The sequence below is a fragment of the Bos javanicus genome, chromosome 25 (assembly GCF_032452875.1).
Source record: "Bos javanicus breed banteng chromosome 25, ARS-OSU_banteng_1.0, whole genome shotgun sequence".
Lineage (NCBI taxonomy): Eukaryota > Metazoa > Chordata > Mammalia > Artiodactyla > Bovidae > Bos > Bos javanicus.
In genome coordinates, this window is record NC_083892.1 from 35,396,212 (window position 1) to 35,412,288 (window position 16,077).

Here is a 16,077-nt window from a genome sequence, read left to right on the forward strand (position 1 = left end):
TGACCAACTTCATTCTATTCTTAGAAAAACAGAGCTCATTTCAAAATGGAGAATAACAAACTATTTTAACTATTACAAGTACGGCTACTTCTTAGTCAAGAAATTTATGAAAATTTAAAAAATATTTTGGTTTTTAAACTATTGTACTTGAGCTTTCTTTATTTTTTGGCTGCACAGCTTACAGAATCTTAGTTTCCCAACCAGGGACCAAAGCCAGGTCACAGGGAAAGCGCCAAATCCTAACCACTGGACTGCCAGGGAAGTACCCTTCCTCCATAAATTTTAGTATGTTATATTTCCGTTTTCATTTGTCTCTAGGTATGTTTTGATATCTCCTTTGAGGACACTGGTTGACCAATAGCATGTTGTTTAATTCCCACGTTTTTGTGATTTTCCTATATTTTTCTTGTGATTGATTTCTAGTTTCATAGGAATGATGCTACTTTACCTCCCTCACTAACATTAACAAAATGGAATTTACATGCACATAATGGCTAAATTAAGAGTTGTGGTCATTAGAGCAATAAATCTTCACTAGGACAAAAACTCAAAAGGCCTCCTCTCTACAAGGCAGAATCCTTACCAACTAAAACCACATTTTTGTAATTCTCTAGCATGACAGTCTCTGAGAAGGCAATGGTACTCCACTCCAGTACTCTTGCCTGCAAAATCCCATGGACGGAGGAGTCTTGTAGGCTGCAGTCCATGGGGTCGCTGAGTCAGACACGACTGAGTGACTTCACTTTCACTTTTCACTTTCATGCCTTGGAGAAGGAAATGGCAACCCACTCCAGTGTAGCAGCAGCATGACAATCTAGAAAGAGGCCCTCTGACCCTGGTCCAAGAAACTCTATTAATCTTTGGTTATGTATACAGCTTCATCCTGGAAGGTCAATGAGTTCTGAAAGAATTCCTAGAGTCAGTACTCTGGCAGCTTACGGTTGGATGAGAGCAGTGTATGAGGCAGGGGTGACAGATTTTCCAGTTCTTCTGGCAGTTTGAATTCATTGCTGAATAAAAACTGACCCAGAAATTTCTCTTGCCTGTTTCTGATTTTGCTTTATACCCCTTTCTACATCCTATGACCAAAGTGGTAAATGGTGATGTCATTCCCAGAATAGACAAATAGGAAAATCACACCTAGATAGTTTAAGGCATATCTGTTGTTTGAAACACACACACACACACACACACACACACACACAAAGCAAAATATTTCTTTTTGTCTATTATTGCTGTCTAAAATTCACTCATCTGAAAGAGGCATTCCAAATAAGTGAATTAATTCGTTGTCCGAACGAAAGGCTTTATGGATAATCACCACGGTTGAGAGGTAACACTGTTGTGTTAAGTACCATTGCAGCTGTCTTTTCCGCTTTAGTGGCCTGCAAGAAAAAAATCATTTCTGCATATGCTTATGAGATCTCCCTCCATCCCTCATTCCTTTTAAAGTCTTTTTCTGTCCCCTCACACTAATGAAACTAAGCTCGCTAGGCTCTGATAACCGTTATAAAATGTTTATTATGTGTGCCAAGTGCTTTAAAGTCATTCTCACGTTTTCTCCTACGAGATTCACTAGGAAGGCATCAGTATTTTCACCCTTTCGGCTGAAGAAACTTAACGAGATAAAGCAAACTGATACAGTCACAGTCTGTAGAGAAATGAGGCTCAATTTTGTTCTCAAAGTCCAGTGAGCACTAAGCACCAGAATCACCCACAGGGCTTGTAAAACAACCGACTGCCGGGCCCCAACCTCAGATTGCTACGCAGGTGTGGAGCCGGGCTCAATAATGTGCATTTCTAAACAATTCTCAGGTGATGTCCAAGCTGCTAGTCCGGGGACCACCTTTAAGAACCACTGTTTCACACCTTTGCTCCTCAAAGTGTGTTAGAGAAGGCACAGCATCGATGTCCTCTCGGAGCTAATTAGGAACCCAGCATCTCGGGCCTCACCGTAGACCTACTGAACCAACCCTGCACTTTTAATAAGATTCCAGGTGATTCCTGGGCACGGTATGCGCCCTCATCACACAGATGCCAGACAGACTCTAAAGGAGGCAACAGATAAATTTTCATTTACAGAGAGCGTCTCTGGCTTAAGGATTAGCCAGGATAACCCCGCTCACCCCGGACCACAAGGGCTAGAACTGAGATTCGGGGATTCCAGGCCTCGGCACCGCCCCTTCCGCCTCTCGGTCGCACCACGCCCCGCCTCTCCCGCGGAGATGCTCATGTTAATTGGCCAGCGGGGCCTCCGCGCCCCGCCCAGGGCTCGTCTCGGCTCCGCCTCCTTCCAGAGGGCGGAGACTGCACAGACGCAGACTGCGCGCTCTTCCCGCTCGAGTCTTCCCGGGTTCTCGGGGTGACCGAGCCCTCCTCCTAGAGCAGACCCTGGGGTCACCCTTACCTCCGGGGCCGACCGAGCCGCCACCCGGAAGTGCAGATGTCTCCGAGGTTCTTAACGTCTTTTTTTTTTTTTTTTTAAAGAATGCCTGCCGTTACTCTCTCATTCACCCCACGAACAATTCTTGGGTGTCTGCCCTTTGGCAGAGAGATAAACAAGACACGGTCCCTGTCCACATAAAGGACTGTGGGACTGGGTGATAAGAGCTGCCCCGGAGGGTAACGGCCCTGAGGCTGGCAGTTAGTTGCCGGCCACGCAGGGACTCAGGTGTTTGGTGGATGGAGAGCTCTGGTTGGAGAGCATTCCGAGTGGAAGAAAGGTGGCCGTCATGAAAACTCTCCGTGTGCAGGGCGCGTGGGTGCCTGGAGACGAAGCTGGAGAGGTAAGCAGAGGCGATCCTGAAGGGCTTTGTATGCATCATAAGAAATTTCAACCATGTCCTGAGTAGTCTAGACGGTATTTTAATCCGGAGATGTGGGGTCTCATCTGCACTTTAAAATGCAGCTGGCAGCCAGGCTGGGTTGAAAGAGGAAAACATGTGAAGGCTGTTAAAGAGTATGACGACAGAATGGAGGCAGTGGTGGCTTGATATTATGTATTTATTCAGTAGCTATCTTTTTTCTTCTGCTAAGATTGACTTCCATGGGACAAGGATTTATGTCTGTTTAGTTCATTTCTCTTACCCAGCACTTAGAAGGGTGCCTGGAACACAGCAGACCCTTAAGAAATGTTTTGTTGGATGGATGAACGAATCAGTTGGGGGTTGACAGGACTTCCTGTCTAATTAAACAGTAGATGAATGTGGGAAGTAGAGGAGACTGATCACTGAAGATTAGATCACAAATAGTGGAAGCCTTGGGACTTCCCTGGTGGTCCAGTGACTAAAACTCTGCACGCCCAGCCAGGGGCCCAGGTTCGATCCCTGGTCAGGGAACTAGATCCTGCATACCATAACTAAGACCAGGCACAGCCAAATAAATAACAAATTGTTGTTGTTTGGTCGTTAAGTCGTGTCTGACTCTTGCGACCCCAAGGACTGCAGCACTCCAGACTTCCCTGTCTTTCTCTATCTCCCGGAGTTTGCTCAAACTCATGTTCATTGAGTCGGGGATGCCATCCAACCATATCATCCTCTGTCACCCCTTCCCCTCCTGCCCTCAATCCTTCCCAGCATCAGGCTCTTTTCCAGTGAGTCGGCTCTTCGCATCAGGTGGCCAAAGTATTGGAGCTTCATCATCGGTCTTTCCAATGAATATTCAGGGTTGATTTCCTTTAGGACTGACTGGTTTGATCTCCTATTAACTTTTTAAAAATAATAGTGGAATTCTGTTTGGTGGGTGTTTGCTGAGAACTTCTCCTGGGCTGACCTGACAAGATGCTATAGGGCAGAAGTCTGAAACAGGCTCCAATTTCTGGTGTCCTCAAAGTAGGGCCTCTGCCACAAAGTATCAGTTCTAGGTTTTGGTTCCACCAGGAAAAATGTCAGTTTCTTTTCTGCCCACTCACAGGACTGAATTTGAGAAGGTCATAATTTTTTGTTTTGAATATTACCAGCCTAGAATCCAGATCACTGACTTTAAGGCTGTTTGTTATTATATTGATGTAACATAATATTGATGTAATGTCATTTAATAAAACCATTCCTTGGTGATTTAGTTGTTTGTTTACCTTCAGAGATATGCAGAAATGAATATCTTCATGCCTTCTCTTTCCTTTCTTTTCTTTTTGGCTTTTGTTGAATACTTTTTCCCCCCACAGAAGTAGATTACTAGTCAAAAAATATAGCTCTTACTATATATTGACTGGTTTCTTTTCCAAAAAGTTAATCATAGCAACTGCAACAACCATTTATGCAACAATAATTAGTACAAATTGAGTATCTACTGGTAGAGGCTCTGAGCTCTGTGGGCATAAAATGAGCAAAACAGACAGACCCTGCCCTCCTGTAGCTTCCAGTCTAGTACAGGAGGGTGGTATTCATCAGCAAATCACACAAGTGTATAATTAGAAAGTAACACATCATTTCAGTTCAGTTCAGCCGCTCAGTCGTGTCCAAGTCTTTGCGACCCCGTGAATCACAGCATGCCAGGCCTCCCTGTCCATCACCAACTCCCGGAGTTTACCCAAACTCATGTCCATCAAATCGGTGATGCCATCCAGCCATCTCATCCTCTGTCATCCCCTTCTCCTCCTGCCCCTAATCCCTCCCAGCATCAAGGTCTTTTCCAATGAGTCAACTCTTCGCATGAGGTGGCCAAAGTACTGGAGTTTCAGCTTTAGCATCAGTCCTTCCAATGAACACCCAGGACTGATCTCCTTTAGGATGGACTGGTTGGATCTCCTTGCAGTCCAAGGGACCCTCAAGAGTCTTCTCCAACACCACAGTTCAAAAGCATCAATTCTTCAGTGCTCAGCTTACTTCACAGTCCAACTCTCACATCCATACATGACCACTGGAAAAACCATAGCCTTGACTAGACGAACCTTTGTTGGCAAAGTAATGTCTCTGCTTTTGAATATGCTATCTAGGTTGGTCATAACTTTCCGTCCAAGGAGTAAGTGTCTTTTAATTTCATGGCTGCAATCACCATCTGCAGTGATTTTGGAGCCCCAAAAAATAAAGTCTGACACAGTTTCCCCAACTATTTCCCATGAAGTGATGGGACCAGATGCCATGATCTTCGTTTCCTGAATGTTGAGCTTTAAGCCAACTTTTTCACTCTCCACTTTCACTTTCATCAAGAGGCTTTTTAGTTCCTCTTCACTTTCTGCCATAAGGGTGGTGTCATCTGCATATCTGAGGTTATTGATATTTCTCCCAGCAATCTTGATTCCAGCTTGTACTTCTTCCAGCCCAGCGTTTCTCATGAGCGGAAACATAAAGTAACACATCAGATCAGATCAGATCAGATCAGTCGCTCAATCGTGTCCAACTCTTTGCGACCCCATGAATTGCAGCACGCCAGGCCTCCCTGTCCATCACCAACTCCCGAAGTTCACTCAGACTCACGTCCATCAAGTCAGTGATGCCATCCAGCCATCTCATCCTCTGTCGTCCCCTTCTCCTGCCCCCAATCCCTCCCAGCATCAGAGTCTTTTACAATGAGTCAACTCTTCACGTGAGGTGGCCAAAGTACTGGAGTTTCAGCTTTAGCATCAGTCCTTCCAAAGAAATCCCAGGGCTGATCTCCTTCAGAATGGACTGGTTGGATCTCATTGCAGTCCAAGGGACTCTCAAGAGTCTTCTCCAACACCACAGTTCAAAAGCATCAATTCTTTGGCGCTCAGCCTTCTTCACAGTCCAACTCTCACATCCATACATGACCACAGGAAAAACCATAGCCTTGACTAGACGGACCTTTGTTGGCAAAGTAATGTCTTTGCTTTTGAATATGCTATCTAGGTTGGTCATAACTTTCCTTCCAAGGAGTAAGCGCCTTTTAATTTCATGGCTGGAGTCACCATCTGTAGTGATTTTGGAGCCCAGAAAAATAAAGTCTGACACTGTTTCCACTGTTTCCCCATCTATTTCCCATGAAGTGGTGGGACCGGATGCCATGATCTTCGTTTTCTGAATGCTGAGCTTTAAGCCAACTTTTTCACTCTCTACTTTCACTTTCATCAAGAGGCTTTTTTTGACAAACTCCTTTTCCTATTTGGAACCAGTCTGTTGTTCCATGTCCAGTTCTAACTGTTGCTTCCAGACCTGCATACAAATTTCTCAAGAGGCAGATCAGGTGGTCTGGTATTCCCATCTCTTTCAGAATTTTCCACAGTTTATTGTGATCCACACAGTCAAAGGCTTTGGCATAGTCAATAAAGCAGAAATAGATGCTTTTCTGGAACTCTCTTCCTTTTTCCATGATCCAGAAGATGTTGGCAATTTGATCTCTGGTTCCTCTGCCTTTTCTAAAACCAGCTTGAACATCAGGAAGTTCATGGTTCACATATTGCTGAAGCCTGGCTTGGAGAATTTTGAGCATTACTTTACTAGCGTGTGAGATGAGTGCAATTGTGCAGTCGTTTGAGCATTCTTTGGCATTGCCTTTCTTTGGGATTGGAATGAAAACTGACCTTTTCCAGTCCTGTGGCCACTGCTGAGTTTTCCAAATTTGCTGGCATATTGAGTGCAGCACTTTCACAGCATCATCTTTCAGGATTTGGAATAGCTCAACTGGAATTCCATCACCTCCACTAGCTTTGTTCATAGTGATGCTTTCTAAGGCCCACTTGACTTCACATTCCAGGATGTCTAGCTCTAGGTCAGTGATCACACCATCGTGATTATCTGGGTCGTGAAGATCTTTTTTGTACAGTTCTTCTGTGTATTCTTGCCATCTTTTCTTAATATCTTCTGCTTCTGTTAGGTCCATACCATTTCTGTCCTTTATTGAGCTCATCTTTGCATGAAATGTTCCTTTGGTATCTCTGATTTTCTTGAAGAGATCCCTAGTCTTTCCCATTCTGTTGTTTTCCTCTATTTCTTTGCATTGATCGCTGAAGAAGGCTTTCTTATCTCTTCTTGCTATTCTTTGGAACTCTGCATTTGGATGTTTATATCTTTCCTTTTCTCCTTTGCTTTTCGCTTCTCTTCTTTTCACAGCTATTTGTAAGGCCTCCCCAGACAGCCTTTTTGCTTTTTTGCATTTCTTTTCTATGGGAATGGTCTTGATCCCTGTCTCCTGTACAATGTCACGAACCTCAGTCCATAGTTCATCAGGCACTCTATCTATCAGATCTAGGCCCTTAAATCTATTTCTCACTTCCACTGTATAATCATAAGGGATTTGATTTAGGTCATACCTGAATGGTCTAGTGGTTTTCCCTACTTTCTTCAATTTCAGTCTGAATTTGGCAATAAGGAGTTCATGGTCTGAGCCACAGTCAGCTCCTGGTCTTGTTTTTGCTGACTGTATAGAGCTTGTCCATCTTTGGCTGCAAAGAATATAATCAATATGATTTCAATGTTGACCATCTGGTGATGTCCATGTATAGAGTCTTCTCTTGTGTTGTTGGAAGAGGGTGTTTGTTATGACCAGTGCATTTTCTTGGCAAAACTCTATTAGTCTTTGCCCTGCTTCATTCCGTATTCCAAGGCCAAATTTGCCTGTTATTGCAGGTGTTTCTTGACTTCCTACTTTTGCATTCCAGTCCCCTATAATGAAAAGGACATCTTTTTTGGGTGTTAGTTCTAAAAGGTCTTGTAGGTCTTCATAGAACCATTCAACTTCAGCTTCTTCAGCGTTACTGGTTGGGGCATAGACTTGGATTACTGTGATATAGAATGGTTTGCCTTGGAAACGAACAGAGATCATTCTGTCATTTTTGAGATTGCATCCAAGTACTGCATTTTGGACTCTTTTGTTGACCATGATGGCCACTCCATTTCTTCTGAGGGTGTGAACTAAAAACACAGGCCACTTGCCAAGAGACAGAAGTCAGTTATGCAACAATCTCAGGGGCACTGTTGGTGGTTTGGGGGTTTGTTTTTAATTTTACTGTATTTTACTAAAAAAAAGGGGGATTATTGGGATTGCTTTGCCTGTTTTCATTTTGAATTAATCTGAATTGTTCCTTCCTCATTCATCTGCTGCTTAAGGGAGGTCCTCTACTGTGCAAAACAAAAACCAAAAAAATGACAAATTTACACTTAAATTTTTTAAAGATAAAAATTTGGAGCATACTTACAACGTCGTCGTATCCGTTCTGTTTATTCTTTAACTGACTCCTCGTCTCTGATGCTGAAGCAGGACTCAGGTTTAAATCCCAGCTCCTCCACTTCTAGCTCTGTGACCTTGGAGAGATGAAGTAAGCTTTTTGAGTCTCAGTTTCCTCATGGATCAAACAGAACTCTTACCTTCCTGGTGTGATTTTTGACCGCAGGTCACATGTGAGCCTTCCTTTATGTGGGGGAAAAAAGAGACAATAGCAGAATGGTCTTTGGCTCTTGGAAGATGTTATTACCATACCCAAACCAATACTCATGTGGTTCACAAAAACACAGGGCTCACTAAGAAAAGATGAGCGGGTTACAGTCTTATAGTCTGAAAATGCTGGATGGGTAGTGCTCAGCCTCTCAACAGGAGCCCTCCTAATCTGGATGCCAGGGAAGGCCTTCCCTGAGGAGGAGTCTTAGAGCTTAGAACTAATGGTCAGTAGGAATTCACCAGGTCAGTCAGAGCACAAACCTATGTGTCATCCTACCCGCCTCTCTCACATCCAGTCCATCAGCAATTCTTGCCGACCACACCTTCTGACCACATATCCTGAACTCCTTCACCTCCACTGCTGCCACTGTAGACCAGGTCACCACTGTCTCTTGCCTGGGCTACCCCAGTAGCCACCGGAGGGATTGCTCTATGCTGGATCATTTCACTCTGCTGCCCACACCCTCCAAAGCCTTCCCATCACTTGTCACATTAAGTCCAGATCCCTTACCATAGTCTACAAGCCCCCCGACGATCTGCCCCTGGCTACCTCTCTGCCCTCATTTTCTAAATAACTGTTATGTGTTCCTTCCTTAAGGCTTTGGCTCTTGCCGTTTCGTCTCCCTGGAACGTTCTCCTCATTCACCTACATGGCTACTTCAGTTCCCTGTCCAGGTATCACTTCTCCATGGTCGGCTTCTTTGAGCTCTCCTCCACCAGCATCCTCTTCTCTCATTGTCCCTTTCCCCTGCTTTTCTTGTTCTCACAGCACTTTATAAACTCCTGCCATTATTGTGTTTTTAGTTATTTACTTGTTTGATTATTTTTTCTGTTTTCCCCACTAAAATGCAAGTTCTCTGAGAACAGGAACTTTGTTCAGTGCTGATCCCAAATACTTAAACAGTGCCTGGCACATAACAAGTGCTCAACACGTATTTGTTGAGTGAAATAAATCATGAATGAATGAGTCATATAAGCAAAGCGGGGGGCATTTCATGGTGGGGGGAGATGTTCTAGATAGCAGGGACTGCATGTACAGAGGGCCTGTGGCCACTAGGGGTTGCAGAACTTAAAGGAGGCCTGTGGGGTTAGTGTACAGACAGGGAGAGGCAGTGAAGGAGAGATGATGCAGAGCAGGAGCCAGACCAGACTACAGAGAACCTTCTGGGCTTTGCTGCGAGGTTTTGGCCTTTGTTCTAACAGCAGTGAGAAGCTATTAAAGGGTTTTAGATAAACTGAGAATTGTATTTTTATAAGGTCTCTCTGCCTACTCCAAAGTGACAACAGTTTGCATTTGGATGGTATTGAAAAAGGTCAGTTCAGTCGCTTAGTCATGTCCCACTCTTTGTGACCCCATGGACTGCAGCATGCCAGGCTTCCCTGTCCATCACCAACTCCCAGAGCTTACTCAAACTCCTGACCATCGAATCAGTGATGCCATCCAACCATCTCATCCTCTTTCGTCCCCTTCTCCTCCTGCTTTCAATCTTTCCCAGCATCAGGGTCTTTTCCAATGAGTCAGTTCTTCGCATCAGGTGGCCAGAGTACTGGAGCTTCAGCTTCAGCATCAGTCCTTTCAATGAATATTCAGGACTGTTTTCCTTTAGGACTGACTGGTTGGATCTCCTTGCAGTCCAAGAAAATCTCGAGTTTTCTCCAACACCACAGTTCAAAAGCATCAATTCTTCAGTGCTCAGCTTTCTTTATAGTCTAACTCTCACATCCATACATGACCACTGGAAAAACCATAGCTTTGACTAGACGGACCTTTGTTGGTAAAGTAATGTCTCTGCTTTTTAATATGCTGTCTAGGTTGGTTATAGCTTTTCTTTCAAGGAGCAAACATCTTTTAATTTCATGGCTGCAATCACCATCTGCAGTGATTTTGGAGCCTCCCCAAAAATAGTCTCTCATTGTTTCCCCATCTATTTGCCATGAAGTGATGGGACTGGATGCCATGATCTTCGTTTTCTGAATGTTGAGTTTTAAGCCAACTTTTTCACTCTCCTCTTTCACTTTCATCAGGAGGCTCTTTAGTTCTTTGCTTTCTGCCATAAGGGTGGTGTCATCTGCATACCTGAGGTTACTGATATTTCTCCCAGCAATCTTGATTCCAGCTTGTGCTTCATCCAGCCCGGCATTTCGCATGATGTACTCTGCATATAAGTTAAATAAGCAGAGTGACATTATACAGCCTTGATGTACTCCTTTCCTGATTTGGAACCAGTCTGTTGTTCCATGTCCAGTTCTAACTGTTGCTTCTTGACCTACAGGAGGCAGGTCAGGTGACTTGGTATTCCCGTCTCTTTTAAGAATTTTCCACAGTTTGTTGTGATCCACACAGTCAAAGGCTTCGGCGTAGTCAATAAAGCAGAAGTAGATGTTTTTGAAAAAGATGGAGAAACGTAATTTGGAAGTAAAATAAACAGGCACTACTTCTTATCCCTATAATCCAGGGTGGATGGCTGTGCTTACTGGACCTAAGAAACAAACTTAAGATCTCTTCATTGGCACAGAATTGAGCCATGTAACACATTCTTTTTCTCCCCACAAATAACATTTAACAAACCCTGATGGAGCTTTTGCCACGTGCCAGGCCTGTGCCAAGAGCTGCAATAGATACAAACATGGATGAGGGGTAGCAAGCCACCCAAGGAAAGTAACATCCTGATAGAAATAGTAGACTTTTGCCTTTCTTAAATTCCCTGCCTTCAAAGGAAGGTAAGTTCTACTTGCCATTAGTGTTCAGCCCTATTTTCACTCATCTGCTTCATATTATGTACACCTTTTTACCCTCTCTGCTCACCCCAATGCCCAGCCAAACTTAGGCACTCAGTACATCTTTGAAAGAATGTAAATTTTTTTTCCTTGACTATTATGGAGCCAGTTCCCTAAATTGAGGTTTCTCTTAAAGTTTACTGAGCTCATATCAACTGTCCAAGCCAAATAGAAAAGAATAACTTCCTACCTTAACTCACAAGGCTATTATGAGGAAAAAAAGATTCAAGGGGCTTTGCAAATGTGAAAGGTGTGTGTTTGGCTGCTAACCCCCTGCATTTGCACTGTGGTCATTACTATTATTTCCTGACAATTCAACAAATATTTCTTGAACATTTCATTTTCCTTGTGCTCAGAGCTAGAGATGGACAGATAAACAAGATACAGTTTCTGCCCTCAGGGAACTTACATTCACACGTGTGCTGGAGCACTGTGGGTCAAGGTAAAGAGAATTTGAAAGTCACTACCTACGCTTCACTGCACAGAACACAGATGCCAGAGCACCATGCAGCATTTCCCCTTTCCATGTTTTGTTGCTTCTCTCTTCCAAGCGCCTTAATGCCCATGACCCCACATGAATGGCCTTTCCCCCTTGAGTACACCCAGAGGATGCTTTATTAAATAATATTTAAAATATTGGACCTTCTGTGCAAGCAGAGGCAACAGCCTTTCTTTAAATTCCCATTAATAGCATCCCCCATTAGTATGTATTCCAGTCTCTGGTTTACGGTTGACAGATCTAGTTTTCTTTGCTCTTGCATTTTAAGTCCGCCCGGGCCCTGGAAACCCTGGTACGAGTTATGATTTTCTTGCAGGCACTAAAAAGTCACGTAGCCCCTAGGGTCCTAGATATCTGGGAGCAAGGAGGTGGGGGGCGGGGGACGGGAGGAAAAGAGAGGGTTAGACTAGATCTAAAATTACGGGATCCATGCCCAGATCCCCACCTTCTCTTTACGCTGTTTTCAGTCTGAGGGCTAACCATCAAGACACAGTCTCGTACTTTACTGAGGTAGCCTCTGTAGACGGAGGCACTTGCAGGGTACCCAGGAAGACCAACTTTAGGAGTGGCCAGGCGCCGTGCGCCGCCTGCGGGCTCCGGTGATGGGGGGGGTGGCGGGTGGGATCTGTCGGAGCATGCGCATCAGTGACCCCAGCTGCGCGCGGCGGCGGCGGTAGGCGGAGGCGGGTTCGGCGGCGGCTACGGGGAGCGATTGGCTCTGCGTAGGGAAGGGCGGTTCCGCTTCCGCCGGACACCGGAAGTTGCTCTCCGCCCCTGTCAATGGGCCATGGAGAAAGTGGCACTGTAGCGTCTGAGTTGTGAGACCTGCGGGGCCGGCGGCCATGGAGGCCGTGCTGAACGAGTTGGTGTCTGTGGAGGACCTGCTGGTGAGGCCCGGCTCCGAGGGAGGGAAAAGGAAGATTCGGAGGGGCGGGCCCTGAGGAGAGGGGTAGGGGCCAAACTCTCCTCCCAGCATCAGTTTTGCCTAGAGAAGCCGAACTACGGCTCCCGGCAGCCCCAGTAGCGTTCGGCTTTTGCCCAGAGGTTCCACTTTGCCCCAGAGCCTAATGGGAGTTGTAGTTTCCTATGCCACCACGCCTCAGACTCGGGGCCTGGAGTCTGACGGGTGCTAGGTTCTCTCAGAAGCTCGAGGTCAGGATGCGGGCACTTGATTTTAAGTGCTCCTTCAGTGGCGGGGGAACACAGCGACCACCGTAAAGTTTCACGTATTACTCAATCCGGCACAGCGCTAAGTCCCTTGTAGGGGATGTCTCAATCTTTGTAGCTCTAACAGGAAATAGGCAGGTTTATTACGGTTTTTTCCTTCAGATAAGATAGGGTCCAGACTAGGCAGGGTGGGGCTGAGAGAAGCAGTCTCCGACGAGGGGCCGCGTGGGCTGGTCTGTTGTTGAGCTGTTCTGACAGCCTGTTTACTGTTCAGGCCAGCCTCCCAGGGTCAGCTGCTCCGGGAGCGGTGCCTGGGGCCGCCACCAGGTGGCATCTCCACTCGGCACCACTAGGGGGAGGGAAGCAGAGAGGGGAGGTGCAAGGAGACAAAGGAGACGACCCGGCACTAAGAAGCAGAATGCCTGGGTCCCAGAGATGAAGATTGCAGGACTTGGGGTACCCCATGGTCGGGTACCCCAAGACCCGAACGGGGGGGTGTGGCAAAGGAGAAGATGGGTAACAGGGACACCCAGATCCTGCTAGAGTTCGGCTTGCCCCCTTCGCTTCTAAATGACTCCTCTCCTCTCCTGTGGCAGAAATTTGAAAGGAAATTTAAGTCTGAGAAGGCAGCAGGCTCGGTGTCCAAGAGCACGCAGTTTGAATATGCCTGGTGCCTGGTGCGAAGCAAGTACAACGACGACATCCGTAAAGGCCTTGCTCTGCTGGAGGGTGAGGTGCTAGGCTGACTCCCAAAACGCCCCTTCCCAACTTGCCATCGTCATCCTCTGCCACCATTGGCCTGGTTTGCTCCCTCCATCTCCAGTGTGGGGGTCCTTTTTCAACATGGGATCTCAGAGTACAGTTATCTTCCAGTAAACTCACTGCAGGAAAGGGCTATACTTAGTCTGACTTCTCCCAGTGTGCTTTTGGCTACTTGCTACCTCATTGGTGTTTTGCCAGACAGTCATAGCATGTCAGTCCCCGCGGGACTTTGGTGATCTGGTCGTCTAGACAGAAGGAAAGTGACTGGTCTCAGGTCAGACACTGGTTAATTAATGGCTGAATTGGGACCAGAAGCTCCTGTCTTCATGTGTCCCAGTCATGTCTGCCCCCACACCTCACCATGTTGCTTGTTTAGCAGCTATTGTTGAAAACCTTTGGGGGGAGTCGTGTAGAAGTCCAGAAGACCATCCTCAAAACCTGGGAGCAGATGGTGTTTTTTTGATCAGAATCCTGTTTCCTTTAACTTTGGATAGGTCACCGTTTGTCAGAGGCCACAATACTTGACCTTTAAATTTCTCTGTACCCCTTTTCTCTTGGTCAGGTAATGGTGTATAAACAATCACTATACTAGCCAAAGATGCCTGTTGTAAATCCATAAAAGTAAGAATCTTCCTGAATGCAAACCATCTCAGCCTCCGTTTGTGTATTTCTCAGGTTTCCTGAGAAGTAGGACACAGCTGGAGAAGTGGTCTCTAAACATTGCCAGTCTAGTTGAGGAGACAGACAGATGCTTGGGAAGCTGTATAAACACCTGCCAACTTAGCAACAAATTCTAGTGCACAGAGTACAGCTGAACACGTAACCTTATGGGAAGTCACTGACCTTAGAAAGTTAGGTGGGATCTTTCAGGGAGGGGTAGTTGAAGGCAAGTTTGGAGCTGTTTTTTTAAAAAGAGAAGGTGTGAAAACTTATTTTGAACACTAGTCTGGGCAGCAAGCAACTGGAATAGAGATGCCTTTGGCTTGTCCAGTGCCCTGATTTGCTTTTAGTTCACTTGGATGAACCAGAGTTGATTGGAGTGTTGATATGGGGGCTGCATACACCTCAGTGTTGGCTGGGGTTCATGCTGCCCCACGGGTCTGGCTAGGAAGCCCGGAGTGACTGGAGCTGAAGTGGAGGCTCAGGACAGTGAATTTAGGGAGTGGAGGGGTTGTCTGGGACACGGGCACTAAGAAGGAAGAGAAGGGGTTTTTACCCTTTTCCTTCCTCCCGACTCCCCAGAGCTGCTGCCCAAAGGGAGCAAAGAGGAGCAGCGGGATTACGTCTTCTACCTGGCCGTGGGGAACTACCGGCTCAAGGTAAAGCAGAGCGCTTCCTTCTCCCACTCCCTTCCACCCCCGCCCACCCGGATGGCCAAGCACCCGCTCATCTCTCTCCTCCAGGGTAGAGCCCAGGCCAAAGAGGGTAGTAGGCAGGGGGTGGTGTTGGGTACAGAGGTGCAAGGTGAAAGCAGGCCAGGACACTAAGGGAAGGCGAGAGACAGAGGATCTGGGTGCCTAGGGTGTGGGGAGCAAAGTGATGTCAGCACTGGGGTGCAGCCCCAAGCCTTGGGCTGTTATCTCCTTCAGCTTATCACCCCCACACAGTTGGGGTGGTTTGTGGACTCTACTCCTCTGGGTGGGGCTGGAGCGAGGGAGGGGGTGGAGGGAGAGGGAGGAGTCCCAGGGCCAGCGGAGAGAAGGCCCCTCTGATGGGCAGGCGGAGGGATGGAATTCTGAGGGGGGGTGTGTTGTTTTCCCTGAGTGCAGGAATATGAAAAGGCCCTGAAGTATGTGCGAGGGCTGCTGCAGACAGAGCCGCAGAACAACCAGGCCAAAGAACTGGAACGGCTCATTGACAAGGCCATGAAGAAAGGTGAAGGCCGTCCTCTCTTCCCCTCTGCCTCCCTCCACTCCCTGCCCTCATGTTTCCTTGGCCCCCAGCATCCCCGGGTCCCTCTCCACTCTGTTAACTTCTCTTCTGTCCCCCGTGCCTGGGCCTTCTGGTCTCTCTTCAGATGGTGCCCTCCAGGCAGTTCCTCCTCAGACCCTCTTCTTTCCCCGGCCCTCAGGGGCCCTCACACCAGGACTCCAGGGAGACAGGCACGTCTTCTGCCAAGGAGCAGCAGGCTGTGAGGTGGTAGCCCAGGTCGCCGCAGGGACTGGGTTTGGCCTCGTGACAGTCTCCCTTTTCCTCTCCCCAGATGGACTAGTGGGCATGGCCATCGTTGGAGGCATGGCCCTGGGCGTGGCGGGACTGGCTGGACTCATCGGACTTGCTGTGTCCAAGTCCAAATCCTGAAGGAGACGGCATCCCTGCATCTGTGCAGGGACACGTGGGAGCCCATGGAGGACACTGGAAGAGCGCCCCACCCCCCCAGCCATCCCTTTCTTCTCCTGCACCCATCCCTGTCCTCTGTGGCCGTCACCCTCTCCCCTGAGACCTGTCACCTATCCCCAAATCATGCGCTTGGAGATGAGTGTAAATAAAACTGGACTTGGGCTTGGGAACCTCTTGTGTCCATGTTGAGAAAGGGGTGG

General features: G+C 47.0%; 1 protein-coding gene across 2 annotated transcripts; it reads left to right on the plus strand.

Moving 5' to 3' along the window:
- Positions 1–2,316: 2,316 nt before the first annotated feature.
- On the plus strand, positions 2,317–16,047 carry FIS1 (fission, mitochondrial 1). Of its 2 annotated transcripts, none has more exons than XM_061402030.1 (5): positions 2,317–2,786; positions 13,372–13,504; positions 14,780–14,856; positions 15,307–15,412; positions 15,741–16,047. In XM_061402030.1, exons 1-5 carry the CDS (start codon positions 2,733–2,735, stop codon positions 15,836–15,838), a joined length of 468 nt encoding a protein of 155 aa, XP_061258014.1. In that variant the 5' UTR covers positions 2,317–2,732; the 3' UTR covers positions 15,839–16,047. The 2 variants fall into 2 exon arrangements, with proteins under 2 accessions (XP_061258014.1, XP_061258015.1); XM_061402031.1 differs by lacking the exon at positions 2,317–2,786 and adding an exon at positions 12,343–12,495.
- The last annotated feature ends 30 nt before the right edge of the window (positions 16,048–16,077 follow it).